The sequence below is a fragment of the Phanerochaete carnosa genome, assembly GCF_000300595.1.
Source record: "Phanerochaete carnosa HHB-10118-sp unplaced genomic scaffold PHACAscaffold_4, whole genome shotgun sequence".
NCBI classification, from domain to species: Eukaryota; Fungi; Basidiomycota; class Agaricomycetes; order Polyporales; family Phanerochaetaceae; genus Phanerochaete; species Phanerochaete carnosa.
In genome coordinates, this window is record NW_006767631.1 from 3,046,278 (window position 1) to 3,074,272 (window position 27,995).

General features: G+C 54.1%; 9 protein-coding genes across 9 annotated transcripts; 4 read left to right on the forward strand and 5 right to left on the reverse strand.

Moving 5' to 3' along the window:
- Positions 1–680: 680 nt before the first annotated feature.
- On the forward strand, positions 681–2,524 carry PHACADRAFT_27854 (uncharacterized protein; the record flags this gene model as incomplete). Its single annotated transcript, XM_007393997.1, has 10 exons — positions 681–873; positions 1,027–1,092; positions 1,148–1,338; positions 1,392–1,458; positions 1,521–1,593; positions 1,650–1,749; positions 1,801–2,041; positions 2,081–2,111; positions 2,187–2,344; positions 2,397–2,524. The coding sequence occupies 10 exons, from the start codon at positions 681–683 to the stop codon at positions 2,522–2,524; spliced, it is 1,248 nt and encodes a 415-aa protein (XP_007394059.1).
- Positions 2,525–2,634: 110 nt separating this feature from the next.
- PHACADRAFT_142316 (uncharacterized protein) lies at positions 2,635–4,707 on the reverse strand (the record flags this gene model as incomplete). The annotated part of the gene is made up of 4 exons (XM_007394886.1): positions 2,635–3,169; positions 3,225–3,799; positions 3,852–3,987; positions 4,036–4,707. 4 exons carry the CDS (start codon positions 4,705–4,707, stop codon positions 3,101–3,103), a joined length of 1,452 nt encoding a protein of 483 aa, XP_007394948.1. The 3' UTR covers positions 2,635–3,100.
- Positions 4,708–7,834: 3,127 nt separating this feature from the next.
- Positions 7,835–9,636, forward strand: PHACADRAFT_51634 (uncharacterized protein; the record flags this gene model as incomplete). Its single annotated transcript, XM_007394013.1, has 2 exons — positions 7,835–8,777; positions 8,840–9,636. Coding segments are annotated over 2 exons (1,740 nt in total), but the record flags the coding sequence as incomplete, so codon positions are not given.
- A 1,377-nt stretch (positions 9,637–11,013) lies between these two features.
- On the forward strand, positions 11,014–11,751 carry PHACADRAFT_254706 (uncharacterized protein). Its single transcript, XM_007394887.1, has one exon. It carries the CDS (start codon positions 11,096–11,098, stop codon positions 11,681–11,683), a length of 588 nt encoding a protein of 195 aa, XP_007394949.1. The 5' UTR covers positions 11,014–11,095; the 3' UTR covers positions 11,684–11,751.
- Positions 11,752–12,108: 357 nt separating this feature from the next.
- On the reverse strand, positions 12,109–13,868 carry PHACADRAFT_142320 (uncharacterized protein; the record flags this gene model as incomplete). The annotated part of the gene is made up of 4 exons (XM_007394888.1): positions 12,109–12,334; positions 12,386–12,960; positions 13,013–13,148; positions 13,197–13,868. The coding sequence occupies 4 exons, from the start codon at positions 13,866–13,868 to the stop codon at positions 12,266–12,268; spliced, it is 1,452 nt and encodes a 483-aa protein (XP_007394950.1). The 3' UTR covers positions 12,109–12,265.
- A 2,023-nt stretch (positions 13,869–15,891) lies between these two features.
- Positions 15,892–19,078, reverse strand: PHACADRAFT_254707 (uncharacterized protein). Its single transcript, XM_007394889.1, has one exon. The coding sequence runs from the start codon at positions 18,593–18,595 to the stop codon at positions 16,541–16,543; it is 2,055 nt and encodes a 684-aa protein (XP_007394951.1). The 5' UTR covers positions 18,596–19,078; the 3' UTR covers positions 15,892–16,540.
- An 87-nt stretch (positions 19,079–19,165) lies between these two features.
- PHACADRAFT_254708 (uncharacterized protein) lies at positions 19,166–21,151 on the forward strand. The gene is made up of 6 exons (XM_007394890.1): positions 19,166–19,436; positions 19,487–19,757; positions 19,813–20,159; positions 20,216–20,323; positions 20,375–20,470; positions 20,523–21,151. Exons 1-6 carry the CDS (start codon positions 19,185–19,187, stop codon positions 21,075–21,077), a joined length of 1,629 nt encoding a protein of 542 aa, XP_007394952.1. The 5' UTR covers positions 19,166–19,184; the 3' UTR covers positions 21,078–21,151.
- A 314-nt stretch (positions 21,152–21,465) lies between these two features.
- PHACADRAFT_208274 (uncharacterized protein) lies at positions 21,466–23,870 on the reverse strand (the record flags this gene model as incomplete). The annotated part of the gene is made up of 8 exons (XM_007394891.1): positions 23,260–23,870; positions 22,959–23,202; positions 22,646–22,906; positions 22,161–22,593; positions 21,993–22,106; positions 21,890–21,940; positions 21,745–21,836; positions 21,466–21,685 (listed from the first exon to the last, which is right to left on the reverse strand). Exons 1-8 carry the CDS (start codon positions 23,405–23,407, stop codon positions 21,466–21,468), a joined length of 1,563 nt encoding a protein of 520 aa, XP_007394953.1. The 5' UTR covers positions 23,408–23,870.
- Positions 23,871–24,372: 502 nt separating this feature from the next.
- On the reverse strand, positions 24,373–27,150 carry PHACADRAFT_119388 (uncharacterized protein). Its single transcript, XM_007394892.1, has 7 exons — positions 26,987–27,150; positions 26,644–26,916; positions 26,394–26,592; positions 25,581–26,338; positions 25,216–25,524; positions 24,700–25,158; positions 24,373–24,648 (listed from the first exon to the last, which is right to left on the reverse strand). The coding sequence occupies exons 1-7, from the start codon at positions 27,119–27,121 to the stop codon at positions 24,439–24,441; spliced, it is 2,343 nt and encodes a 780-aa protein (XP_007394954.1). The 5' UTR covers positions 27,122–27,150; the 3' UTR covers positions 24,373–24,438.
- Positions 27,151–27,995: the final 845 nt, after the last annotated feature.

Consider the following 27,995-nt stretch of genomic DNA (forward strand, 5'->3'; position numbering starts at 1 on the left):
TTCCTGAGCGAGCTGGAAGAAGAGAATCGTTGCCAGAACAAAGGAATGGACTGCAGGCTAGCTGCAAAAGAAACACGACGCCAGCACCGGAGAAGGTAGAAGACAGAAGATGGTAGGGAGAGAGACGAAGAGAGACCAAACGGACGCACAGCGCACCATAGATCCGCCAAGCATCCATTTCACACACTGCACCTGCCAACGAGGCACGTCTGGGCTGTCTCTGACATTGGCAATGGCAACGATAACAGACGATAACATCATTCTTCTTCACACCTCCCTGCTTACCCGTTGCCACACACCGGGCAACAATTCAGATGGTTGCCGTTTGAGTCGACCATACTGAGACAAAACCCAAACTACTTCTGGGCTGAAATTGCACTGAATTCAGAAAAACCAATCTAGTAGGTATTTATGTACACACCTTCACTCCCCATGAATTGCTGGCTTACTCGGAGCCACAAGGATACTGATTACTGTCTGCCCCGCCGCTCTCAACAGCGACGGGACGCATCAAGCACACGTAAACGCCTATAATATTGGTCGTCACGTCACGCATCACGGACGTCCCCAGATGCTTCCGCCTCGGGCGTGACTAGGGCTTCACCGCCTCTGTCTCGACTTCAACATAGCCATACTTCCTGAACGCAGTTAGGCATCTGCGAATGTCGCTGATGTGCTGAATGTCCAAGACCTTCCCATATAATAATCAAACAAGCCCTGAAGCGGTCGAACTTCACGCGTTATCGCCTCCGGCAAGCAGTGCAAGACTGCGCGGCAACTACCCGAGCGTAGAAGATACTTTGGAAAGCAACACCATCTTCGAGATGAATGCCCCCCCGCTTCGCGAAATAGCTTCAGACGGATCCATCCCGGGTGAGTATTTGCGCGCGCACCAAGAGCAGGGCTGGACATGGCGTATGCAGTTACAGCAGACACGACGCATTCGTACATGGACCCGGCATCATGCGAGCGACCTGGGACCGCGCTAGTATCGAAGTTGCACGCTTATTACTAACTGCAAAATAGCATCAGCCCGAAGATTGCTCTTTAAGCTTGGATGCTCGTTCTTTATATTCGGTCTTATCAACAACGGTGCGTCACCTTTATGCCTCGGTGTCTCGACCCACGTGTTGATGGTCGACTCTAGTCCTCTATATCGTAATTCTGTCTGCTGCACTGGACCTTGTTCCTCCTTCCACTCCCAAGGGAATCATCGCATTTTGCAACATATTTCCCGCTCTCATCGCCAAAGTTGGCTGGCCCTATGTCCTCAAAGGACGGATACGTTATGCCAAACGACTTATAGGATGCTGCGCCATCAGTGTCTGTGGTATGATGGTGAGTATGACGTACTCTACCCCGTAGCTCAAGGCTTGACATGTACTACCCAGGTTGTCGCGCTCTTCGACAGCCTCATGATGAGACTTCTGGGCATTTGTTTTGCGTCTTTCTCCTCGGGTGAGCGCGGTCCCCGACAGGCCGCAAGTTTATTATGAGGCATACTCATTATCCTAACCTAGGGCTCGGAGAACTGACGTTTTTGCAACTATCAACGAGGTATCTCCCACCAAGTGTGGCAGGCCATAGCTTAGGGTACGTCCTTGTACACCTCCATCATAACTTGGATGACAATCTTCGGCCTGTGTCAGGTACTTCTCAGCCGGTACCGGTGCTGCCGGACTTGTCGGCGCATCGCTCTGGTGGTTTGTCAGAGGTTTTGGGGTGCGAACAGGAGTCGGAATCTCTTCAGTGAGTATCAAACATTGAATACAACATTTTACCGAGCCTTAGCGATAGTAGATTCTCCCACTTGTTATCCCACTGGCTTACTATCTGCTGCTGCCTCGGCCAGAAGTATTTGCCGAGCTGCCCGTGCCCCCTTTGGACGAAGAGGAGGATACTGCACTTGCGGCGGAGTACACTCCCCTTCCAACAGATGATGAAGATACGCCTATCATTACCAAGTCTGCAGTGGCCTTATCTATTCGTGACAAATGGGCGCTCGTCAAGCCGCTATTAATGAAGTTCATGTTTCCTTTGTGTAAGCAGCTTTCCAGCTCATATCGATAATACATGTCAGCTAACGACACAGCCCAGTCTGTGTATACCTCGTAAGTGTAAATGAACCATGAATCTCGACAGCATGCTCATCTGTGAGATTGCAGCTGGAATATACCATCAATCAGGCGAGTCTATCAATGGCGGACAGTGATCAATAACACTGATGCTTGGATGCGAGCAGGGTGTGGCGCCTACCCTAGTATACCCAGTACCATCCCCGGACCGCTACTGGCTTCTGAGCAAGATCATTCACTCTATTCGCGACTATTATCCTCTGTGGCAGGTATATCTGCAGCTTTATGAGGTCAATATTAGTTTGCTGACCGTGCCCGCAGCTCGTATATCAAACGACGGTCTTCCTCTCACGGTCGTCCATCTCGCTTGGTTTGCCACCATTGCCTCCTCGTCTGCTCAGCCTGCCTGCATTCGTTCAGGCAGCAATACTCACGATATTGGTTATTGAATCTGCCGTGGGCATATTCGGTGATGAATCTGAAGGCCTGAGCTTCTTTATGGTCTTCTTCCTCATCAGTATCGAAGGCCTCTGTGGTGGCCTTGCCTAGTACGTCTCCCGGCTCATCGGATCGGAAGCCTCTAATAACAGCATTCTAGTGTTAACGTCTTCTATCGGCTCAATCAAGAACGCCCCCAGGTCGTCAATGGCAATCACGAACGCGCGAAGCAGGAGCATGAGTTCAAGATCGGGTCGATAGGTTTCGCAGATTCGATGGGCATATTGCTCGCTGCCGTCGCAGCGGTCCCGACAGAAGTCGAGCTGTGCAGAGCTCAGGTGGCGCGAGGAAAGATGCTGTGCAGGAGCCTTTGAGACGAATGTCGGGTCTTCTGTGTCATATGCTGTCTCCGATCAAGAGGACACTCTCTTCTTGATTTAACGGCGTTGCTACGGACTGCAAATGTCATGAGAATTTTGCATGATAAGAAAATCACATCTGAAATTGAAATGTTTGCTAGGTACGTATCCAACTCATGGTGCAAGCTGCACGATGAGCTCGTTCTGATACGCGAAGTCCCATACCATCTAGTAATAATTTACCAGCTTCGTGACAGTCTCCTCCTCAGTGTCGGCCACGAACATCTCTTCAAATGTCTGCGAAGGTAATTAAGGGGTGCCCACAAGCGAAGGTTCTTGGATATCTATTTACCTGGTTGACGAGGCTATACTTTTCGACAAAGTCGTCACTGAAGAGCTCGCGCATGACAGGACTGCTCTTGAACGCGTTCCGAGAGTCTTGCAAGGTCGGGCCCAGTCTGGGAGCATTCGACACACCCGCCGCAGCCCGCTCTTCGTCAGACATGGTGGCAACCGGCTTGGTACAGTCGCCCGTCTTGAGGTGCTCGCGGTCTATGATGGCCTTCGTGCCTGCCCCGAAGATCCCGGCGAGGATGAGGTGCGGGCATGCGGTGCCGTCAACGAACCGCGCCTCCATGCGATGGTTGCCGCGGTAACCGCACAGGCGTACGGGGGCCTCGCGGTTGTGTATGCCCCACGAGGCATACGTGCCGCCAGCGAGGATACCGTCCGCGACGCGCTCGTACGAGAACTTGGTCGGCAGTGTGAGCGCGCAGAGCGCCGGGATATGCCGCACGACGCCTTGAAGGAAGGAGCGCTCCTTCGTGGCCAGTGTCGGCGCGAGGTGCTCGTCGCCCCGCGCGCCCGCCGGGTCCGGGTGCGTCCCAAGGTCGTGCACAGACAGGTGGATGTGCGCGCCAGTGCCGGCTAGGGTCGTGCATCAGTGGTCGTGTTTCTCGGACGGAGAAGAGCGGCGTACCGGTGTACGCGGATATTCTGGGCGCGAAGGTCGCGCGAAGGCCATGTTTCGCTGCGACATTGAAGATCGTCTCACGCGTGGCAATACACGCGTCTGCTGCTTGCAACGGCGGCAGAGGACCAGTGATCACTTCGTACTGAAGACACATCAGTCTCATATGGCGACACAGAAGAATCGCGCTTACCTGGCCCGGGGCGGCTTCTCCATGGTACTTCTGCAGCTCGATGCCTGCCTCTTGCAGAGAGTCGGCGATCTCCTCTAGTACTTTGGCTTCGACTGACCCCGCAGGGAGCTTCTGCGAAACGCCATAGTCTGCGCTGTTGATGCCGACTGGCGGAGAGGTCGATTTGAGGAGGATAAACTCGTGCTCGAATCCGGCCAGGTACGACACGCCTGCTGCCTCCTTCGCAAGTCTCTCTACTCTTGCCAGCTGCGTGCGTGGATCCCACAGTATCTCGAGTCCATACTCTGGACTAGGGACCAAATTCTGGAAGAAGCCCATGATAGTGGCATGTCCGGGCGAATAAGGACACAGGCGGAAGCTGCTCTCGTCGAGCACGATGAGAGACTCGTCGGTCAAGTCAAAGCCCTTGCAGATGTGGAGGAATACGATACCAAGCACAGCGGAGGGAGCTGTGATCCCCGGGCGCGGCGAGCGAAGGAGCTTGCAGAAGTACGAGCGCGCGAGGACGTGGTACCGGATGGTGTTTGTCCAGTCACACCAGATGAGGCGGATGTAGCGCACGCCAAGCTGTTCGAGCACGGCGTCGCTCAGAGGCGGCTTCTGCTGTTCGACGGCCGATACAACGGACGAGGGGGTGTAGACGACACCATATTCTGTTTGTGCGCTGGCCATTGTGGCGGGTGGGAGATGGCTCTACCGTAGCTCTCTTCAGGCTGTCTCTTATGTCCGACTTTCACTCAGGGTCGATGAGAGCTTGAGGCAAGATACAAGACGTACAAATCAGTTTCAGACAAATGCCGTCTTGAGTTGAAGCTTGAAGCTTGAGGCCTAGGGCCTGAGGCCTGAGGCCTTGAGGTCTTAGCACATACTCATTCAATGAAGGCGTCGGGAGCGCATGCCAAGATACTTCTGTGCTGTGCTCAGACGCTTATAATATGTCAGACAGCCGCCGTCTCAATAATCATACTGAATCGAATTTAAGCGCGATGACAACAGAGCTGCTCAGGGCCCCCGATAATTGGGTCAGATTCCTGTCCTCCAAAATTTTGCCAAAAACGAAAACGCCCGGACAGGAGGGGCAATTTTGGGTCATAAATATTCGGAAAAAATCAGGGGTAAGCCTAGCAAAATTTCGTCCACCCCCAAGCTCGCCCGACAAGCTTTCAAACCTGCATTTCCTCCTTCGCACCTAGCGAAAGACAGTGTTGGTTACTAGTAACAATGATATAGACAGTAATATATTGGTGTGACTACTGATCGGGACCGTAGAAGGGAAATTGCCTTCAAGCAGGGCTGCTACAGTGAGAGGACCAGGGAGAAGGTGTGCATAGGCAGCGGGTATGGCAAGAGCAGCTTGCCTGGCGGCAAGGATTATTGGCGGTATACTAACAGTGGGATATTTTCTTCCTTTCCAGTCACTGCCAGACCAGCCAATGGCTTGCATAGTGTCAGTCGTGCTGAGTGCGAGGGCGGCAATGTTAACTGACGCAAATTTCACTCGCGTAACGAGCTAACCATTAGTTGCGGTTTCAAACACGTTTACATCTCTGATCAAAGTAAGAAAAGCAATACTGAAACATCTAAACACGCTGTCCGTCGATCTTATCTCAGCGTTGCCCTTTGAGTGTCGGGCGGGCCGACATAGGTTGATACCATGTAGTCGGTCGGCCAGGCGCCTGCCCCGCTGACGTTCGGATAAAAATCAGGCCCGCCGTCGTCGAAGGTTCGACGTCCGGACCTCTCACCCAGCCTCGGCGAGGGTTTGGGTCAAAAAATTCGGACAAAATCTGGCATAGGGCCCAAAATTTGGCTAAAAAAACGTCCGGATTCCGGATAGGCCTCCGGCCCAATTATTGAGGCTCCCGCTCTTCCAGTCTGGCGTCTTCGGGGGCGGCCGTTTGAAGCGCCTGAAAAGCGCCGGATCGGTCTGGTAATCCGACAAGGATTGAAGCTATTGAAGGTCACTCATGATCAAGCGGGTGGGAGAATGTTGGCGCCCACAAATCGACTACCCCCATATCCCATACGCCTGAGCGGTATTCGGGGTCCAAATTCACTTTTTGCCTCACTTTTTGCTTTGCCCCTCCGAATACTATAATAAAGACATATGTATGTAGCCAAGATGTTCTATAGTACACCGCAGAAAAATCTAAGAGCAGGGAGCGCAGTTGGGCTCATAGCGTAAGTAACAACGGCGAAGGGGGATATTGGGATACGCTCAACGGGCGCCTAATGCATCAGCCGCATCCGACAACCAAAAGGCTAGTCACTTCAACAGGTTTCGTTGAAGGCATTGGCGTCCCTATGTGCCCTAGAGTAATATGTTGATATCATCCTGTCTTATGCATTGTAAAATGTATCTCTATTCTCACCATAATATTAATGTATGAACAAGTAAGCATGCGGAAACCAGTTCCGGCAGAGGTCTGCACAGGGGCCACTTGCTCTGTGCCCTCATCTTGCACACGATGGACTACTACGATGAAGAATACAACCCCCTCTCTTCACCTTTGGGCTCCAAAGCTGTTCGCAACGCCCGAGAACTTGATTCCTCCGAGGACGAGACCAACATATCCCCTACTCATTCATCCGAAGCTGCGACTGAAGAGGCATCAGACAAAGAAAGCTTCGATGAAGAAGCACAACACGCATCACTTATCTCTCCAAATGCAACTGAAGAAATCATCGGTTATGTTCGCGTTGATGGAGACAACTTGTCTGCGGATGAAGAGTTCATTCCTCCGGTCAGAACGTCAGAGAGTGGACGGCGAGAGGCATGGTGTGCAGATTGCGAAGAGTGGATCGGTTTGGGTCGAGCAAAAGAGTCGACATATACTTTGCTGCTGCACAGAGGATCCAAGGCCTGTCAGCGAGTGCAGAAGCGGAAGGGATTAGCACGACCTACGACCGCTGCGGCTGCACAAGCCTCCACGACACAGGACACCTCTTTGGCAGACAAATCAACACTCCAAGGATCGTCTTCAACAGCCACAGCATCCACGGCATCCATTGCTCCCTCTATTCAGCATATAGCAGCACACACACCGTTCTGGACTGTCGCTGAAGACAGCGACTCGTCTGACGAGCTCTATGGTGACGCTGACCCGGTTGCAATCCTTTCGTCGCCGCATCCCTTTGCTGGCATACGACCGTCAGCATCTGCTCTACAGTACATAGTATCCGCAGGGCATGAAGCAAGCTCACCTCAGCCAGACATTCCCGTTCACCGATATCATTTCTTTGGCCTCGCAGATAGCGAATCTGACAGCGGCTCCGTGGTTGGCGACACAGCTCTGACTACCAATGAGAGCGCTGCTGTACATGCCTTGGATTCTCATGCTCACGTTGAGCTTCGCCTTTCGCCTACAGCCACAAGTAGCTGTCCTGGTCAGCAAATTGATTGGGACATTCCAGGAAACATGTTTGAGACGTACCCTTTTGCTGTTCACCGCTTGGACGATCTTGGCTTCTTTCCACAGGCTATTAACCCCACTGGCCGTTATATTGTGATGCGTGCAAACCAGTGCGACCATGAACATACAATGATGGGCCGTCCCTGTGCAGCGTGTTGTCAGATTATACAATCTTCACACTTGCGGGGAATTCGGGACCGTGCCGTCTTCATCTCGAAGCATACTCCCTATCACTACTACAACCATATTCAACTGGCCGGAAACCTGCGAGCAGCCAATCAAGAGATCAAGAGACTGCGCTCAAAGGTATATCTACTCGTGCAACTCGCGTTCTCTTAGCTGATCATTATTAGGTCTTTCAAACTCACCGCACCAAGACTACTCATGTACGGCGGTTGAACGACTACAAGCGCTTCACAATGGCTGTCGGCACCTTTGACATTGCTCGTCTGAAGCAGCTCGTTGCCCAGGGCTTGAAGCGAGGCGCCAGCGCGCACACAATCCTCGACAAGATGCGTGATGCTGCAGATGGCCTCTATAAGCCTCGAGGCTATACTACACACGATGCAGAGATGGCGTACCTTGCAAAGGCATTAGGTGGCCCTCGTCTATTGTTCATGCTCAACCATTCTTTGGCCGGATTGCCCTCCGCTCGTACAATCCGCAAGCACATGCAAGTTCCTGAGCTGCGTCCCAGTGTTTCCCAGCCTACCACTGCAGAGATTGGTGCAAACATCACCTCATTCTGCGGCCCACTTGCAGTGCCGGAGCCTCTTCCTCGGTCTGGTCATACGCTGGTGATTGATGGCATTGCACAGGAGTCGAAGGCAAGGTACGATGCAACATCCAATCAGGTTCTTGGCTTGTGTCGAGAGCACTCTCACATGCTGGACCTCCGGGTGCTCAGTGTTGAAGCTGTCAAAGCAATCGCAGCTGCGCTACACGGAGACAGCCCCTGCTGTCACTACGGGTCAGAAGCCACTGTCGCTGCTATGGCTCCCTTTCGAAAGGACCACTACACCATCATTCCCATCATGGTATCTCCGACATGCAAAGCAGAAACAGCGGAGGAACTTGCAGAGCACATTCTTATGATTTTGCGTACCTGGCATGAAAGTGAAGATGGTGAACGTCGTCATGGTCCGTGTTGGAGCGTAGGAACAGATGGCGATGCGAAGTTCAGGACAGCAAAGTTTCGCGCACTAACATCAAAGACACTCGAGCGTGGGACTCCTTTGCACGCCAAGCTGGTCTGGCTTCGAGGACTTAACTTGCAAGTAGGCCCGTATGATGTAACTGCAGATGCAGATCCCAAGCATATCTTCAAACGTACGTCTAACTTGTCTTTGGTTAAGCACCATGACTGATGCAATTTATCTGTACGTCCGTAGGCTTCAACACTCTGCTCTGCCATAAAGACGGCATTCTTGTCCTTGATACTGTTATTAATAGAGATGTTCTTGCCGGCCATCTCGCCAAGCAAGGAATGTCCTCTGAGAAGATCGTTGGCCTTTTGGATCCGAACGACCCCCAGAACGTCCCACGTGCCGTTCAGCTACTTCGAAGTGTCATCGCTATTAAGCATATTAACCTCCAGCCTGAAAGCTCAGCTTCACGCTACCGGCCTGATGAAGAGAAAGAGCACCGGGCTCTCTCACTCCTTGCCGAGGTTTACAACACACTTCTTACACCATTCATCACCATATCAATGTCTCTGCGTGATCAGTTCCGACAACTCATAGTATATGCCCACCTCGCGTTCTACCTCTATCGCAAGTACCGCACGGCGTTCATGACCAGTCAATTGTACCATGACACTCAACATGTGATCAAGTCGCTCACGTTTAACATTGCCAAACAACAGCTCCTTGAAGACACGGCCCCGTTCTACATCATTCAGCTTGGCCAGGATCGCCTAGAGGTTGCGTTTGCAGATGTTCGAACGCAGGACCATGCGAGCAATGTTGACACATTGAGCCTCACTCGAAAGCTTGGAACAGGCTGCATGATCAGCAACCTCAATCTGAAGCACCCTTCCTGGAACCGTGGACATCGTCGCTTGAAGTTCTTTGAGAATGACGGCCCAGATCACATCAACCCTGCGTCATGGACAGGCGACGTAACTGCTGGGTCAGTTTCTCTCCAGTGGGACTGGGCACATGGTTACAGCCAGGCTGTGGACATCCTGAAGAAGTTCGGATTCACAGACGGAGATGACGTCTTTGCTGCACCAGGCTTTGATCTGCTCTGCCCACTTGGAGATGGAAAGGTAGTCGGTGTATCAGAGAAGGATGCGGACAGGTCAATCAAGGAGACGGCACTCAGCGAGCTCACCCTTCCAAATGCCTCTGACGATGACACGGGCAGCACCCTAGACCCTGACGATGAGCACAATGAAGCCTTGGAGATTGATCTCGAGGATCTATTGCTTGCGGAGGCCCATCCTCACGACTTCGCATCATCTCACACTGCCAATCAGCCTCTTTACTTGGACGTCGAGCATGCCAATGGTCAGCGCGAAAGCTACAACAAGCATTCAATTGTGCGCTGTGCTCTCACACCTCGATACGCAAGAAAGTCTCTCGAGCGCCAGCTTCGTGCAGCCGGTATTCCTCGAGATCGCCTACGCAAGTCCAACTTCCAGGCCGTCAGCACAGACGTGACCGATCCGACAGACTCCATGGTCTCCGTGCGCGATGTGGGGGTCACCCTGCTCCGCAGCGGCATCACCATCAGCCTTGCCGTCGTACAGATTAAATCTCTCTCAGACCAGGGGCAGCGAACCAACCAGCTACCGGCCGAAGCGTTAGGCGATCTAGAGCAGAATATTCTCGTCAATGCACAGGTTCTTCATCTTGTCCCTAGTTCCAAGCTCACCGATGCTATCGATATCCATAGCGATGGTCACGCACATCCCAGCTGGCTCTGGTCAACGTCCTTCGTTCGCCTTCAGCTCCCAAAGTCCACAGCAGGCACAGCCGAAAATAGTATGGCCGCAGCGGCCACCAACAAGGCTGCACCTGCAATGCAAACATCACACTTTGTTGTCACTGTTCCAGGTTGGCTATTCCTTCCTCTGTCACCGAACGTGATCGCAATACCCGAGGAGCTTCGCCAGCCTTTCGCACAACTAGCGTTAATGCCATTTGTCATTGAAGCGATGCCGCCAGCATCGACCTGGCAGTTCTTGGATGCAGTGCTGGCACAGATGACGTCCAACCTATGGGATAATGCTCAGGGTTACTCGGAGAGCGTATCCGATATCTTAGAGCACATACCAGGCGTCTCCGAGGATGCATCGTTTCCCTATCAGAATATGCGCGGTGAGTCACAGCATCAGGACTATGTCTGCAGGGAAATACTTACATGACATGTAGGCGAGCCATGCTTTACCCTAGACCATGCAATCCCAGATGACGTCCGTGTGAAGAAGCTCGATAAAGACGATAAGATTGAGTGCTTACAGTGCTCGGCTAAGGTCGCATTAAAGAACCTTCGCAACCATGCCGGGTTTCATATCCTGCGGCACAAGTTTAATCTTACCAACAACAACATGAGGCAAAGGGTACGACACACCTTATAGATCATACTCTATGCGCTAATAGTTGTTGCAGGTTGGGTCGGTTGCACCGTGTGGATTCTGTGGGATGGACGGCTGCTCAATTGCGTTGGTGCATCATGGCAAGAAGACAGAGATGCGGTCAAACTGCAAGTACCACTACGACTTCAATATGGGCTCAGCCAAATCGTCATCTGCGACAACGCCGTGCACAAACGTACCTCTTCACTGCCCGTTATGTCCTCCCAACCCAAAGACCGGCCTCATCCCAGCATACTGGAAGTACAACATTGATACCCACATCTCCAATGAGCACAGCGCAGCGTTCGCAGCCCCAGACCGACAGCCGAACGAGACTGAGCAGAACCTGCCCGGGCCGTCGCACCACCTTGGTCACAAGCTGTCTTCATCAGCGCAACTTGACAAGCACATCTCAAGGCTGGAGCTGACTCGGTTAGGCGTTCCGTCTGATCTTGTGACAAACTGGAGGCAGGCTACAGACATACCTAACACTTCAGACATTGAACCGGACTCTGACGATGGGGGCACACGAGCCGGAGGGAAGGGGAAGGCAGTCTCGAGAGGTTCTAGGCCCAGAGCTGGGCAGAAAAGACTGGGTTTGAAGTCAGCAGGAGCTTTGGAGATGCCACAGGCCAAGAGAAGCAAGAAACAGTAGTGTATAGAACGAGTACATAGTGTAGATGGACGATTCACGAGCAGACGTGGGTGAAGCGCGGCAAGCGCGCGCCTGTTCAGAGTATCCCAATATCCCAAACTGGTTTCGGGGTCTCGGTCTCACTTTTGGGTAGTTGATTCGGGCACTTTCCGAATTGCCACCCGCTTGCTCATGATGCATCAGCAGTCGTGGCGGCGTTTCGGCAGTCCTGGCACCATCCTGTCCGCACAAGTCTGACCAGGTTTGTTTTGTATGCCGCCACTACTAGTGCGGAGGTTCGCCTCAGCGACGTCAGCGTGCTCAATATTCACGATGAGTATTGGTTCAGAAGAGCATGTCATGTGGCGTCTGCGATCGTCATCCCGTAGTCGGAAAGCAGTCCCACGGCCCCGTAACTGCTCCCTTACTTTCCAGGTCCTACATCAGACCTCCGATACTAGTAGTAGTGTCCGATATCAATTTTGAGAGTCGCGTATCGATATACATTAGTCTGAGAGCATCTACTCAAGAAAGGACGCGGTTTTGTTGTCTGCAACCTGCTCCGCGTGTCCCATATGCGTGTCTCACCAAGTTCCGCACCATCTAGTAATAACTGACCAGCTTCGTGACAGTCTCCTCCTCGGTGTCGGCCACGAACAACTCTTCAAGTGTCTGCGAAGACAATTTAGCAACACCTACAAGCGATGGGGCTTAGGTACTTACCTGGTTGACGACACTATACTTGTCGACAAAGTCGTCGCCGAAGAGTTCGCGCATGACAGGACTGCTCTTAAACGCGTTCCGAGAGTCTTGCAAGGTCGGGCCCAGTCTGGGAGCATTCGACACACCCGCCGCAGCCCGCTCTTCGTCAGACATGGTGGCAACCGGCTTGGTACAGTCGCCCGTCTTGAGGTGCTCGCGGTCTATGATGGCCTTCGTGCCTGCCCCGAAGATCCCGGCGAGCACGAGGTGCGGGCATGCGGTGCCGTCAACGAACCGCGCCTCCATGCGATGGTTACCGCGGTAACCGCACAAGCGTACGGGGGCCTCGCGGTTGTACGCGCCCCACGAGGCGTACGTGCCGCCGGCCCAGATGCCATCCACGACGCGCTCGTACGAGAACTTGGTCGGCAGCGTGAGCGCGCAGAGCGCCGGGATATGCCGCACGATGCCTTGAAGGAAGGAGCGCTCCTTTGTGATTAGTGTCGGCGCGAGGTGCTCGTCGCCCCGCGCGCCCGCCGGGTCCGGGTGCGTCCCAAGGTCGTGCACAGACAGGTGGATGTGCGCGCCAGTGCCGGCTGGGGTCGTGCATCAGTATTCACGTTTCTCGGACGGAGAAGAGCGGCGTACCGGTGTACGCGGATATTCTGGGCGCGAAGGTTGCGCGCAAGCCGTGTTTCGCTGCGACATTGAAGATCGTCTCACGCGTGACAACACACGCGTCTGCTGCTTGCAACGGCGGCAGAGGGCCAGTGATCACTTCGTACTGAAGACACATCAGTCTCATATGGCAACATCGAAGAATCGCGCTCACCTGGCCCGGGGCGGCTTCTCCATGGTGCTGCTGCACCTCGATGCCTGCCTCTTGCAGCGAGTCGACGATCTCCTCCAGCACTTTGGCTTCGACTGACCCCGCAGGGAGCTTCTGCGAAACGCCATAGTCTGCGCTGTTGATGCCGACTGGCGGAGAGGTCGATTTGAGGAGGATAAACTCGTGCTCGAATCCGGCCAGGTACGACACGCCTGCTGCCTCCTTCGCAAGTCTCTCTACTCTTGCCAGCTGCGTGCGTGGATCCCACAGTATCTCGAGTCCATACTCTGGACTAGGGACCAAATTCTGGAAGAAGCCCATGATAGTGGCATGTCCGGGCGAATAAGGACACAGGCGGAAGCTGCTCTCGTCGAGCACGATGAGACAATCTCCAGTCAAGTCGAAGCCATCGCAGACGTGGAGTAATACGATACCAAACGCAGCGGAGGGGGCTGTGATTCCTGGGCGCGGCGAGCGAAGGAGCTTACAGAAGTACGAGCGCGTGAGAACGTGGTACCGGATGGTGTTTATCCAGTCACACCAGGTGACGCGGATGTGGCGCACGCCAAGCTGTTCGAGCACGGCGTCGCTCAGAGGCGGCTTCTGCTGTTCGACGGCCGATACAACGGACGAGGGGGTGTAGACGACACCATATTCTGTTTGTGCGCTGGCCATTGGGGCGGGTAGGAGATGGCTCTATCGCGGTTCTCTTCAGGCTGTCTCTTATGTCCGAATTTCACTTAGGGTCGATTAAAATGAGAGCTCGAGACAAGTTACAAGACGCACAAATCAGTTTCAGACAAACGTCGTTTTAAGTCGGAATCCTAGCACATCTCATTTAACAAATGCGGTCAGGAGACACACCCGGAACTCACAATAATACAGTGATGAGTCGGAATTGAAGAAGCACATGCTCACCTAGATAAGATGTTTCTGTGCTCAAACGCTTATGTGAGACAGAAGCTGAGACTCGCCTGCGGGTCGCTCCCCAACCTTCCCCAGTCGACTCAATCATATCGTATCAGACTTGAGTCTAAGTGCCGTAGCAGGCACATCGGATGTTTCCGTTCCGAGTCGTACTCCACTGTCGTATCTTAAGCGTACCCTACTACTGTACTATCTGCTCACGATGCATCAACCAATCTTCTACGTTGTGGCAACGTTTCGGCAGCCTCATCATCCTGCCCGCATAAGTTCTCCTGTCTGACGGATTCTGCCTTGCATGCCGCTACTGGAGTACGAAGGTTCGCCTAATATCAATTTTGGGAGCTGTGTATCAATAAGCATACATCAGTCTGAGAGTGCCTCCTCAAGAAAGGACGCGACTCTGTTAAAGTTGTCTGCAACCTGCTCCGCAAGTTCCGTGCGCTTGCCGAGCCCTCTCCTTTGTCTCGCCGGCGCGTTAGCATGTCTGGTATACTCCTCCAACCACATCGCGAGAATAATCGCACACTTGCTATTAACTATGAGGCCCTTGAGACCCTGTTCTCTTAATAGTTAGCTGTGTGAGCGTGGAAACCCATTCAACCGTTGAGTAATCAACTTCCTGCCGGCTTGTTTCTACGAAACGCCCACGTACAAAGAAAGGACCATGCACAACACAATGTACTTTCAATGATTCATTGACCTTAAAATTTATATCTCATCCTGCGATGCAAGATGTGCCACTCGCGTGACTTATCCTTCTCGCTGACCACCACCATGCCATTGACCCTTGGTCGACAACCACCCCCGAAATTACGGGCAGTTGACCTATGCTGCGCCGAAAAGGCTGTCGAGTACTCGCGCGTACAGATACAGAGAAAGAAGAGGCGGCGGCGGATATGGGGCGTCTTGTCTGATCAGGATGCCATTACCTCCTTCCGACCGCACGAAGTCCAGGTTGGACAACGATTTACGCTAGACGATGCGCAGGGGTACTGGGCAGAGCACGCAACTGATCCTTGCTGTCTTGACTGGCCCTGTAACGCGGAGCCCAGTCTAGAGTCGATAGTCTCAGTATATCCTAACGTCAAGGCACGAAATCTTGCGGCGTACAGGAGCGCACTGCAGACATCCTATGTCGACATGAGGTATGTGGCGATCGAACTCCAAACCATCGGACCGAAAAACATGTCTTTTTAGATTCTGGGGGCCCATTGCGACGATCAGGTGCGAGCCGCCACAGAAGGCCCTACCGCGGCTCCTCGAGGTCGTCATGGATGATCTCGCGCTCTCATCGACGCCGTCGCATCTGCTGTGCGTGTATCAGCCGCGCTCGGTCTCCGTCGGGCGGTGTTGGGGCGAGCCGCGCAAAATGCTCATCATGCCCGTACACCACGTCGTCCTCGCAGCGTATTGCACGCGCATTCGGTGGCCCGCAGCAGAGCGCCATGTCGCGGGTGTCGTCGGCGAGCAGGACATCCCCGCCGAGTCGCTGTCGCCCGCGATCACGATTACCGCAACGGCGCTGGGCCTGCGACCGGTGCCTGTGCGCGTGCCGGACCTCGCGACGTTCGAGCCACTGCTGCACTTCATGTACCACGGAAACCCGCTCGTGCTGTTCAAGAACTTCCTCCCGCGCCTGCACGCGCCACCGCCAGGTATGATCCCCGACAGCGCGAACAAGTACCAGAAGATCCGGCTCTGGCACGAGATGTTCGGGCATAACGAGTGGATCGGGAGCGCTGCGGGCGCGCTCGCGATGGCCCACCAGCCCCCCGAAATTCGCGGATTCATACGCAAGATCTGGTGGGCACATTGGAACCTCACCGCAATGGGCGTGCATGATAGATCCATGAAGAGGGTCCTGAACGCATGCTGGGACATTGCGCAGCTGGCACGCGAGATGCAAGCCAGCGGCGGAATTGTCCCTCCGTTGACAGGGCAAGTGGTGTTCAGAGAATGGATAGACGGTGTGTGCATCGTGGCGAGAATCTTCGATAAGACTGCTCATCTCGTCTGAACAGTGAATCCTCATGATACTCGGGAATCGCTGCAGCGGTGGCGACAGGTTCTGAATGCGACCAGAATGCAGTATGCAACGACAATGAACGACCCCAGATTTCCCAATGCGGCTGCTCAAGGAGTGCCAAACGGGGCTGTTCATGTTCATGGAGTCCCGAATGCAGTTCCTCCAGGGATGGCAAACGGAGTTTTGCATGTGGTCATAAACGGGGTCGTACACAGGGTCGTGCAACGATCGTAAATACAATCCAGCTCAGAAAATGAGAATATGGTGCCCCAGCCAAGCGTGAATACCTCCACAGCTGCGAATTCGAAGAGAGGGTATTGCGGGACGAAAAGCGAAGCGTGCGAGAGCGTGTAAGAGTAGAAGCATACCAAGGTAATTCACAGAACATAATGCACTACCGTTTCTCCTGGTCGAAGAACGCGACGAGTTGCCCGATAGGCACCTTGGACTTGCCGGGCATGACCTTGGGTGCAGGCGGCGCCTGGCTTGCCTCGATCTCCCTCGTCTGCCGGCGCACGATCAGCGGATCGACGAAGCGGGCGGACGACGGCGTTTGCGGGACGCTGACGCTGCTCGTGGACGCCTCGATCGCGGATTTGTCCATTGAACGTGAACGTGAGCGCGAACGCATATTCAGCGGGCGCACGGCTGTCGGTGCAATGAGGTTCTGCAACGAAGAGACGGGCGTGCTGTACATCGACACGGGGCGCGCACGGCCTTGACGCAATGGCGCGGGAGAAGGCGACGGCTGCGAGGAACGGTCGCTGTCATTGCCGTCGAACCTGGCTCTCGTGAGACCAGAGCGTCGCGCGGCAGTCTTACCAATTGTCTCGTCGTTCACGTCGTCCGCGTCGTCCGAGTCTTCGGTAGTATCGGCTAAGGTGGACATTGACGCGGGTGAGCTTGACAGACGGATGGTAGACGGGCCCCGAGAGCTGCTACGTCCGCGATCTGAAGCAGACATGATGGAGTCGCCCAGAGCGACAGTGTAGCGCTTTCTCGGGGTAGGGCTCACGCTCGAACGGCGCAATTCAGCCTGAGCAGGCGGTGGGGGAAGCGGAGGCGGGCTAAGAGCGCGAGTAGGAAGTCCGGAAGAAGGGCTGCTACTGGAAGCAAAGTAGTCTGAGCCAGTAGACGGGAGCCCCGAGACGGAGACCCGACGACCAGCACCAGAGTCAGGAGGCGAAGCAGGTGGAGAGAATGCGCCCTGCGTAATATGCACACTGTCAGGAGGAGTAGCATAATCGCCGGTAGGGTATGGCAAGCGAGTTCTTGATGAGGTACTGGGAGTTGCGATAGGTGACGTGCTGGGCTCTTTGGCAGACGTCGGAGATGTGGAGGTCCGTGGCGCGGTAGAAACCGAGGTTGACATCGAACGCAACGCAATTGAAGAGCTTGCAGACGGCGACCTGCCAATGGAGGCAGAGCCACGAGACGGGCCTGAAGAAAGGTTGCCCGGAGCGGTGACCATCTTAGCCATCTCTCGACCGAGCTCCCCGATACGGCCTTGGACCTCAGCGAGCTCATCTCGAAGCTCACCAATTGCCGCTTCCAGAGTGGCCGGTTCTCCCGTCCGGTGGGTTTGAACGGCAGTGCCATTGGACTGCTCCTGGGACTCTTTATCCTTCTCTTTCTCCCTCTCCTTATCCACGAGCCAGCGCTCGACATCATCCATGCGCTCTTCAAGGGCACGGACGTGCCCGACAGTCCATCGTTCCAGTTTCTCGAAGCGAGTGGCAACTGTGAGCAAAGTAGAGGGTATATCCAAAGATCCTTCCGGAGTGAATTGAGCGTAGAGCGGGGGACCACTGCGTCCAGGAGACGTCGAGCGGCCATCGTTGTTACGCAAAGGGGAGGGTGCGAGACTGGGTGGCAAGCTGATTTGGCGAGCTGGCGTTGAGATAGGCGAGCCAGTCGTCTGACGAGCTGGAGGCTGCGATGATTGACCAGGCGCGTGGAGATTCATGAACACAGGATCATTGAACTTTCCCTCGGGCGACGATGGCCAGTCGCCGCTTCTTTGCTGACTCTGCTTCTTGACAACCTTCTTCATCTCTTTCTCTATCTCCTTCTTCTCCTTCCCCATCTTCTTCTCTTCCTTTGCAATCTCTTTCTCTCGCGCTTTCGTCTCTTGAATGATCTGTTGCGCGGGAGTGAGGGGCTCCTTCGTCGGAGTCAGCTTGTTCTTGAAGGCCGATAGCCAGCTCGTGCCTTCCTTGTTGGATCCTGAGGGCGATGGGGGCGTGGACGACATTGTCGGCGTCACTGGAGGTGGCAGCTTTCGCATGTCGCCGTCTAGCATGGCCAGCACCCGTTCTTCCAGACGTTTCGACTCAGCCTCACGGGTGATAATGCGCTCAGCCTCCCGCCTGCTTCGTTCGCGTTCGCGTTCGGCCTCTGCCAGGAGCTCTTCGTCCGTGGGTAAATGCGTGCTCGACTTGTTACTCATGAGCGAGCCGACCCTCTGGGCAAAGTTCGCCGCAAACTGAGCAACAGAAGGAGACGGGGCGTTGACCCCATCGCTCCATTGGAAGCGATCCCGGGACTCAATCGAGTTGTGTTCAGAACCGCTCTCGCTGATGTCGCCTGTATCGGGATCAGCGGTCACCGCGTTGCGCAGCGGCGAAGGAGGGCGGTGGCGGCTGTGAGTCGTTGGCTCTGGCTGTACAGATCAATATTAGAGGGACTATTGTGGTTGACATACAGCTGCTACTGACGAGATCGAGCGGTGCAGGCGGGGGCAGCGAGGGAGATGTCATTCGCCTAGGCCTACCATCCGGGGTCGGGGGAGCGAGGCGAGTCTGAGAGATGGAGGCCGCGGCTCTGTGTGTCGAAGCTGTCGCCATCGTTCACCACGAAATGCCGCAGCTCAGACTCGCCGTCGTCGTCGCGTGCTTAGTTGTCGTTGAGGTTAAGGCGTTGAGGTCGGGAACATTGCCTATGCCGTGCCGTGGGGGCAGCGCAAAGCGCTCAGAGGATTATTGCCGATTAATCCTCGAAGTCTTTGCCTCCGACTACCACCATCTCGTCGTGGCACAATGAACACGACCACGACGGCCCTAGAGCCTTTGTTCACGCTCCTTTCTCAATCCTATACTACCCTTGAGACGACCTTCTCCAAGATACCCGGTTCTGCTGTTGTTGCTCGTTATGTCAGGTCTTCACATCAGAACGATCCCGGCCGCACTCTCCTCGAGGTCATCCTAATCCTCTTCGCGATCCGGACGTTGTTACAGTCACGAACACGTGCGGATAACTCAGGGAAACACTTCATTAAATTTGACGAGAAAGTGAGTGGTGTCGCGGCCTAGTCCTACAGCTCTGGCTGAACTGCGCGCAGGAAGTTGACGAGCTGGTTGACGAATGGACTCCAGAACCTCTGGGTGCACCTCTTGATGAGCGGGAGCAGGCAGAGATCGACAACTCTCCGGTAATTGTTGGACCAGTCGGACCCAAGCCTAAGCTCTCGAACGGAAAGACGGTTACGAATCTCGCCAGTTACAACTTTACTGGTCTTGCTGGTAACGAGACCATCAAAGAACGCTCTATCGACGCTCTAGTGAAGTATGGTCTTGGAAGTTGTGGGCCTCCAGGTTTCTATGGCACTCAAGGTCATTGCGTCATTCGTCTATCACATAGGCCTATACTGAAGTACGATCTCATCAGACGTTCACATGCAATTGGAGAAAGACATCGCGGACTTCTTGGGTACCGAGGCCGCTATCATTTACGCTCAAGCCTTTTCAACCATCTCCTCCGTTATCCCGGCCTTCTGTAAACGTGGAGACATCATCATCGCTGACCGTGGAGTCAACTTCGCTATCCAGAAAGGCTTACAAATTTCTCGTTCGACTATTAGGTGGTATGACCATAACGACTTGAAGAGCTTGGAACAGGTGCTGGAGAGTACGGAGAAGGAGAGACGTAAGAAGAAAGGTCCGCTCACGCGCCGTTTCATCGTCACGGAGGGTATCTTCGATCACGACGGGGCTATGTCTGATTTGCCTAAACTCGTGAGTAGCAAGTTGCCATCATGGAGGCGCAAGGTCTTACTTCGCATTGTGTCAAGGTTGAGCTCAAGCAGAAATACAAGTATCGTCTTATTTTGGACGAGAGTGTTTCTTTCGGCAGTATCGGCAGGACAGGACGCGGCTTAACTGAGCTCTACAACGTTCCGGTACGTGCAATGCAGCATACCAAGCTGAATCACTTGCTCAATGAAGGATAGGCGTCACAAGTGGATATGCTTGTCGGCTCCCTTGCGAATGGCTTGACTGCTTGTGGTGGTTTCTGTGCTGGTTCGCACATCGTTGTCAATCACCAGGTAGGCTACTGTGTGTGGAACTAATAATGCAATCGCTAACGGATATGTCTAGCGTATCAACGGCACCTCATTTGTGTTCTCTGCCGCCATGCCGCCATTGCTCAGCGTGGCTGCCTCGGAGGGGATCAACATTCTGCGCAGCACACCGTCTATCCTCAGCACTCTGCAAGAGAATATCCGCGCTATCCGCTCGATACTGGATAGGGTAGACTGCATTGCGATCCCTGCACACCCTGCTTCACCGATGATTCACTTGTATGTCCGCCTACCATCACCGACGCACCTGTTGCCCTCCGCTGCTCTTGCGTCACCTGCATTGAGTTCCGCATCAGGGAGACTTTCCAATCCCTCGTCGCCCCACCCGCGAGACCCCGAGATCTTCGACTGTGACCTGGAGGATGGGATTCTGCAAGATATCGTTGACGAGGTGCTGGCGCAGGGCGTGATGGTCACTCGTGCGAAGCGTCTTCGGGGCCAGGAGCTGACGGAAGTGCGCCCGAGCATAAGACTTGCCGCCACGTCTGCTCTCAGCAAGAAAGACTGCGAGAAAGCTGCGAGCGTGGTCAAAACTGCCTTCATCAAGGTTGTAGGCAGGCATCGTAAATGAACTAATGTTTCCTCTTGGTTTGTTAGTGACATAATACTGTAATGTTATTGTAATGCAGGGGTTTAATGATTCGCGAATAAGTAGACTGTTATTTCCGCAAGACTGACTCGTATACACTAATTAGGTGCAGAGGTCTTTGCTTCCCGACGAAGTCTAGCGAGCATAATACGCTATTGGCGGCACCTAACCTCGTCTGACACCGGGGCCTGTCTGGGGTCAAGAGCCACAGTGAGGCTCACAGATTGTTCAAGGCAAACATTACAATTTGCTATTAAGGTGTAGCTAGTAATCTTACAGGAGACTTAGAAGAATTTAAGGAACGGCGCCGTCTACAGATCTAGACTACAGTACTAGCACTAGTTTACGCAAAGTTTGTTGTACAGACGCTTTAGGCCTTGGTGGTGAGGCCGAGGACCTCGGGGACCTTGGCGTGGCGGGGGGTCATCTTGATGCGGAAGGGCACGGGCGAGCGGCCGGAGAGACCGTCGTACTCCGTGAGATCGATGGGCTCCTCGGGCAGCTGCTGCATGTTAAAGGCCCAGAGGAGGCCGGCGACGGCGAGGAAGATCTCCTGCTCGGCGAGCGGGATACCCGGGCAGATGCGGCGACTAGGGGAAGAGATAGTGGTTAGTCTGGCGCAGAGGCGCGGGTATCGAAGTGCGCGTACCCAGCACCGAACATCCAGTGGTCGCGCTGGTAGGGGTCGGCAAGGTTGGCGGACTCGGTGTTGGAGTAGTGGTCGTTGACGTAGCGGTCGGGCTGATGGACGCTAGTCAGGTGGATACCATGCAGCAGTAAATGAAATGACTTACGTTGAACTTCTCGGGCTCGGGGTGGCGCTGGGGGTCCATATGCATGCTGTACTGCGCGCAACTATGAGCTGAGAATAGAATGTGAGCAGAGAGATGAACATACAGCGTTGATGATGACAACGGTGTTCTTGGGGATCACGTGGCCGCGGTAGTTGAAGTCCTCGGTGCTCAAATGAGGGGTGCCGAGCCAGAAGGGGTTGTGGACACGCTCGATCTCCTGCTCGAGGGATCAGTGGATGCATCCACCAGAGAAATGCAGTCAGAAGCGTACCTTGATGATAGCACGGACGTAAGGCAGGTTCTTCTCATCCTCGGGAAGCGGCAGACGGTCACGGCCGACGACGCGGTCGAGCTCCATCTGAGCACGGGCCTGCATGAGCGGGAAGGCCGGGATGTGCGCAGCGAACCACTGCTTGATGGCAGCTGTGGTCTCGACACCACCGATCATGAACGCGCAGCAGATGAAGACAATGTCGAGGTCGTCGAGCTGCTCCTGCTCCTTCAGGCTGAGCAAGAACTTGGCCATGCAGTCGGGAACCTCTTCGCCGGCCTTCATGCGGCGGTCGATGTCGTTGATGAGGCCGCTGCAGGTGTCGACGAGACCCTGGTGGAGCCTCTTGCCACGGTTGATCATCGTCGCGTTGGGGAAGTTGCGCAGGAGGGGGACGAAGTCGACCCAGTTGGAGACTGGACCAGTGCAGTTCCTGCATACAGAGTGAGAAACGCCAAAAGCGAGAGATGATAACAGAAGCTTACATGAACTCACGAGAGTGCTTGAGCCAGTGGCCGACAAGAGGGTGGTCAATGGTGTCAGTACGAGTACCAAAGGCAATGGTCAAGATGTTGTTGAGAGAGGTACGGCCGGCGTGTGGCTGGGGGTTGATGGGAACGGCGCCGGCCGAGCCCTTGGTGTACAGGTTCTTCAACATCTCGCGGACCTCGAGCTCAAGACCGGACACGTAGTTGCCGACGGCCTTGTTGCTCAAGAACTGAGCTGCCAGACGGCGGTGCTTCCTCCTGCAGAGTCCCGTGAGTACAATCCAAGTACAAAGGGTAAAGTGCTACACACCAAGTGTCATCGTAGGGAGTGGCGGTGATACCGCGGCGGACGAAGATGATGCCCGACTTCATGTACATCTCCTTGCGAGACGAGAAGACGGCGCCGTTGGTGATGACGAGGTCCTTGACGACCTGCGGGTCGGAGACGACGACAAAGAGCTGGTTACCGAGCCACATGGAGTAGAGCGGGCCGAACTTCTTGGCCCACTTGTGGAGCGTGATCTCGGGGTAGTGGGACAGGAAGGGCAGAGAGCCTAGGAAGGACACTGTCAGCCTCGCACTTACTGCAAGGGTCGCAGTGCTTTACTCACCGACGATGGGGAGGCCGGTCGGGCCAGGCGGCAGGTTTCCGAGAGCCTTGATCTTCACCTGGCGGAAGACATGGAGGAGGGCATAGACTAGCGCCACAACGCCAGAGAGGGCCGTAAGAGTGCCGAACTCGTGAACGGAAGTAGACATCTCGAGAGTGCTTCTAAGAGTAGCCGTAAGGGAAGATTAGTGCGCGATTGCTAGACTAGGTTGTAGAAACGATTAAGGGACGGGAGCCGACGTCCCTTCTCCAACTTCGACTCCTCTTCTTATACCTTCATGCACAGGGTCGCTCTGTACACGGCTCCCAAGCGTCTGTCTGACTGTGACAACTCAGAATTTGGATATGTCTGATGACGAATTGGCCACCTGTGCTGTCAACATCCAGGCAGAGCATAATCTCCTCGTATCCATTGGTCGCGAGAGTTATGCGCACGCGTGACCGAATCGAAAGGAGTATGCCGAAACAGCACTGCGTACGATTCTATTCTAAATTTGCCGACGCGGTCCTCTTCAGTCATGAAACCGCAGAGAGATGTGAAGAAACACGGTACCGAGAGGAGAGTAGCTGTGGCCGCCACTGAGCCAAGGCGACCGATTATTTTTGGGCCGCACGATCTGGTCGCGCTCAATGGGAAGGTTAAACACCGAGTATCGCTTCAGTTCATGGGCCATCAATGCTAGCGTGGCAGGCTGTGCAGAAGGAGTAGATGCGCCATGTACGCAGTCACTCAGCTCTGGTAGGATTTACTTCGATCATAAAGTTTAAAACGTAAATAGCAGACTCGCCATTCAACCACGAAGACGCAGCACCTGGCGAACTTCATTATCGATTACACAATGTTACGCACGTTGTAGCGTCGCGTAGTGCCTTGGCGGTAAATACTCCCGCTCTAAGAGCATACTGTACTCGGCCCCTGTAGTCAAGGGAGATGAGCGTGCAGTACGCGCTGGTAAGGCGGCATCAGCGTACCTCCGACAGCGAAGCTCCACCGAGTTAAGGCGGACCTAAGAGTACCTGGATCAAGTCAAGAGCGAGCGAGATGGCCAGCGACCGAACGAGGCTCGGGAAGGAATATTAATATCGAGCCGCTGTGTGGCTTGGAACGTCTGGGTGAGACACAAACATATGGATATGCTGGCGGAATAGATGACACGGAGATGGAAAAAAATAAACACGACTATCTCCTGCTGCGCAAGAGTTGCAACGCAAGTTCTTCCTCTTCTGCGAGGGGAAACTTCGACTTCTTTGCACGCTTCGATGGTGGTGGGGCATCCTCTTCGTCTGAAGAAGGGGGTAGGTCGAAGTTAGGACTGACGTAGCCTTCTCCTTCCACAGGTTCGATCACCGGGGCAAAGGCCGCGCTGTCATCGTCAGAACCACTCATCTCCTACAATGACGGGTCAGTACAGACAGAGACGAAGCATCCGATCGAACGCACCTCTTGTTCGCGCTCCTTGCGTTTACGCTTCTTCTCCTTCTTCTTCTCCTTCGCCGCCACCCGATCGATGACATCGGCCTCCCTCAGCTTCCCGCGCTCCTCCTCCGCAAACCGCTTGCCAGCCTCCCTCACATCGTCTTCGCCATGGAATACCTCTTCGGCACTCTTCATCTCGTATACCTCGTGCGCACGACCATCCTCGTCGAAAACGAGCTTGCTCCCCTTCGATCCCCGCTGCGCGAGCGCCTTCTTCGAGAGTGCAAGTCGCTGCTTGCGCTTCGACGTGAATTCGTGCTCGGGGAGCTCTTCCTCATTGAGCTCGTGGTCCGCACGTTTGAGCGTGATGAAGTCGCCGTCGGAGTCGCTAGCGTCGGCAGAGTGGTTGACGAGCTTGTTAAAGTGCTCCGAGAGGATATTTTGGTTCTTGCGCTCGAACATGCGGTCGTACTTCGTTCGAACCTTGGGCTAGTGTGAGGATCAACACGTGCATACCATCTGCAAGATCATGTTACAGACCTTTTCAGGTTTCGTGGAAGCCTCAGCCTCGGTGATCTCGGCCTCACTAGAGCTCTTGCTTGACCCGCCATCGCTTTCAGATTCATCATCCGATTCGTTCGACCTGTCGAGCTGCGACATGGTCCCCGCTTTGGCAGCTGCATGAGATGCATTCTTCTTCGCCTTTGCAATTTCCTTGTTAAGAAATTTGATTTTGGGTGCACCAGGTAGACCAAGAGCTTCTGCGTAACGCTGGACAGGTAGCTCTTCGAGCTTAAAGATAGACTTGTCCTTCATGATGTGAACAGAGCGAAGGTAAGAAACGAATGCCTATGAAAAGCCAGGTCAAATCATGGTACCTTGACGAGAAAGAGTAGCATACTTACTCGTTGTCCGAGATACTTGATGTCCGGGTCCTCGAAGCACAACTTTTGGAACTGGTTCTGAACGCTGTGCGTCTTGCTCGCCTTGATCTTGATCTTCGCAGCTTCGATGCCCTTCTTGGCGAGCGCGGCCTTCATGCCCTCCTCCTCGCTTGGCGCCAGAAATAGCAGCGCTTTGCCTGCACTCTCGTATCGCGCTGTCCGACCGACACGGTGGATATACGTCTCGGCATCCTCAGGCGCATCGACTTGCAGGACCCAGTCAACAGCAGGGAAGTCCAGACCACGTGCAGCAATGTCAGTCGCGAGCAGAACGGCGTGCCTTATCGAAGTGAACCGCTGGAACGTCGCAAGACGGGACATCTGCTTCTGCTTGCCATGAAGTTGCAACAGGGGAATACCAGGGTGCATCTTGCAGAACGTCTCAAAGACAAAGCGGACCTGCTTGCAGCAGGACATGAAAACCAGCGTCTTGGTTTGCAAATGCGTCTTGATAAAGCTCCACAGCACGTCAAGTTTCTTGTCGAGGTCCACCACAACGTGGTGTTGCTCAAGCGATTTTGGCATTACGCCGCTCGCTTCTTCTTCCTGCGTAGAGATGTACACCGGGTCCTTCAATGATAGCCGTGCGAGGTCGGTGACAGACTTGGTTTGCGTGGCAGAGAAGAGAAGAGTTTGGCGTGATTTTGGAAGGTGGGAGAGCAATGCGGTCAGAGTTTTGTGAAATCCCATGTCCAATATGCGATCAGCTTCATCGAGCACTGCACGCTAGGCATGAGCACCGCTAACGGTACAAAGGAACTTCGGTAGACGCACCTAGCATTTGCAAATTGTCACACTCGAAACCAACAGTCTGATCCATATGTTGCAATAGACGTCCAGGAGTGGCGACGAGTATATTCATTCTTGTCAAGCGGTCGCGTTCATCCTTGAGGTTCTTTCCGCCGATGATCAATCCGGCAGAGAATGTGTGATAGCCTCCTATTGAACGTAGTACTTCAAATATTTGCACCGCCTGAGTGTCCAAATCAATTGTAATCGCCGGATGCAAGTTTGTGATACGCACCAGTTCACGGGTAGGTGAAATAATCAAAGCTCCCAGACCGTCCTGAGGACCCCACTTCCGCCTGTACAAGACTTCCAGCACCGGTGTCAGGAACGCAAGCGTCTTTCCGCTTCCCGTTCGCGCTGCTCCAAGGACGTCCTTGCCCCTAAGTGAGGCGGGCAGACTCTTGACCTGGATATCAGTCATGTCGACGAAGGAAGCCTTCTTCAGCCCACGCTTCGTCAGATCTGAAATGGGGAGGTCCGCAAAGACCTTTAAATTTATTGGAGGCTCCTGCAAAGCAATTAGAGCTATGTCAACCTATGAGCACAGACGAACATACAGACCTGCGGAAGGGACGTACATATTGCAGTGCAGCCTCCTCGAGGGTCTCGATGGATTTCACTGCCTGAACTTTCCTCACTTTTGACGACCGAAATCCATTGTTAGGTTGCTTTTTCTTCTGCTTTTTGAGCGACGAAGGCCCTGCTTGCGCCATGAGTGCAACGTGGCTCGAGTGGGCTCGTGAATGAAAAAGTACAGGCGGTGTTAAGCGCCTCGCTGTGCTTTCGTACCAGTTTAGGTAATATGTTCTCACAAGTTTGATGCGCCACAACACCGAAGCCTCCCCGCAGGCTCGACCAGGCCTGATACAAAACGGTTTTCTCCTGTTCTTTGCCGAGAGAACTGGACTGAGACGATGGCAATCATCTGCTTTTGCATGGCAGCACTATATCAGTGGTAAATAGGCGAAGCCATCGAACACGAAGGAGGTGAAACAGTAGAACAGACGGATGTGATACCCTCCTCAGGCTTACCTTCGAGGATGTTCTAATTAGATAGATACAGTAAATAATGTCGTCGCACCCAATATGGCATGGTGAGTTAAACCCTCGATTTTTTTCACAAATCCAAAATAACACATAAGCAAGAACATGTCTATCCTTTGTCGCTCTCCTTATCACCCCACATGGCAGCAATTCTGCACCGAAGACGCCGTGCCTTCCGACTCTTATCCTGTCCACCATCACTCCAAGGCCTCCACGCTCTCCCTGGCGTCCAACCCCGCATCGGTCTCCACGTCGTTCCGTGCCTCCCACCTCGCGTCTCCTACTTCGCATTCGAATTCCTCCTTGCCACTGGGGCTGCCGGGAGGAGAGCTGTCGGAGCTATCGGAGCTAAATTCGAAAACATCTACACGTTCGTTAAAAGTAACATGGACGCGGCTGCGGGAAGGACTCGGACGCGAATGGAACGCGGTAAAATTTGAAATGCGACTGCGACGAAGAGAAGGGGGGCCGGGGCTAGGTGATTTAACTATGAGTCTCCCCTCTGCATGGAGTAATGGCATTGCGGCATTGAGCCTTGTGCGA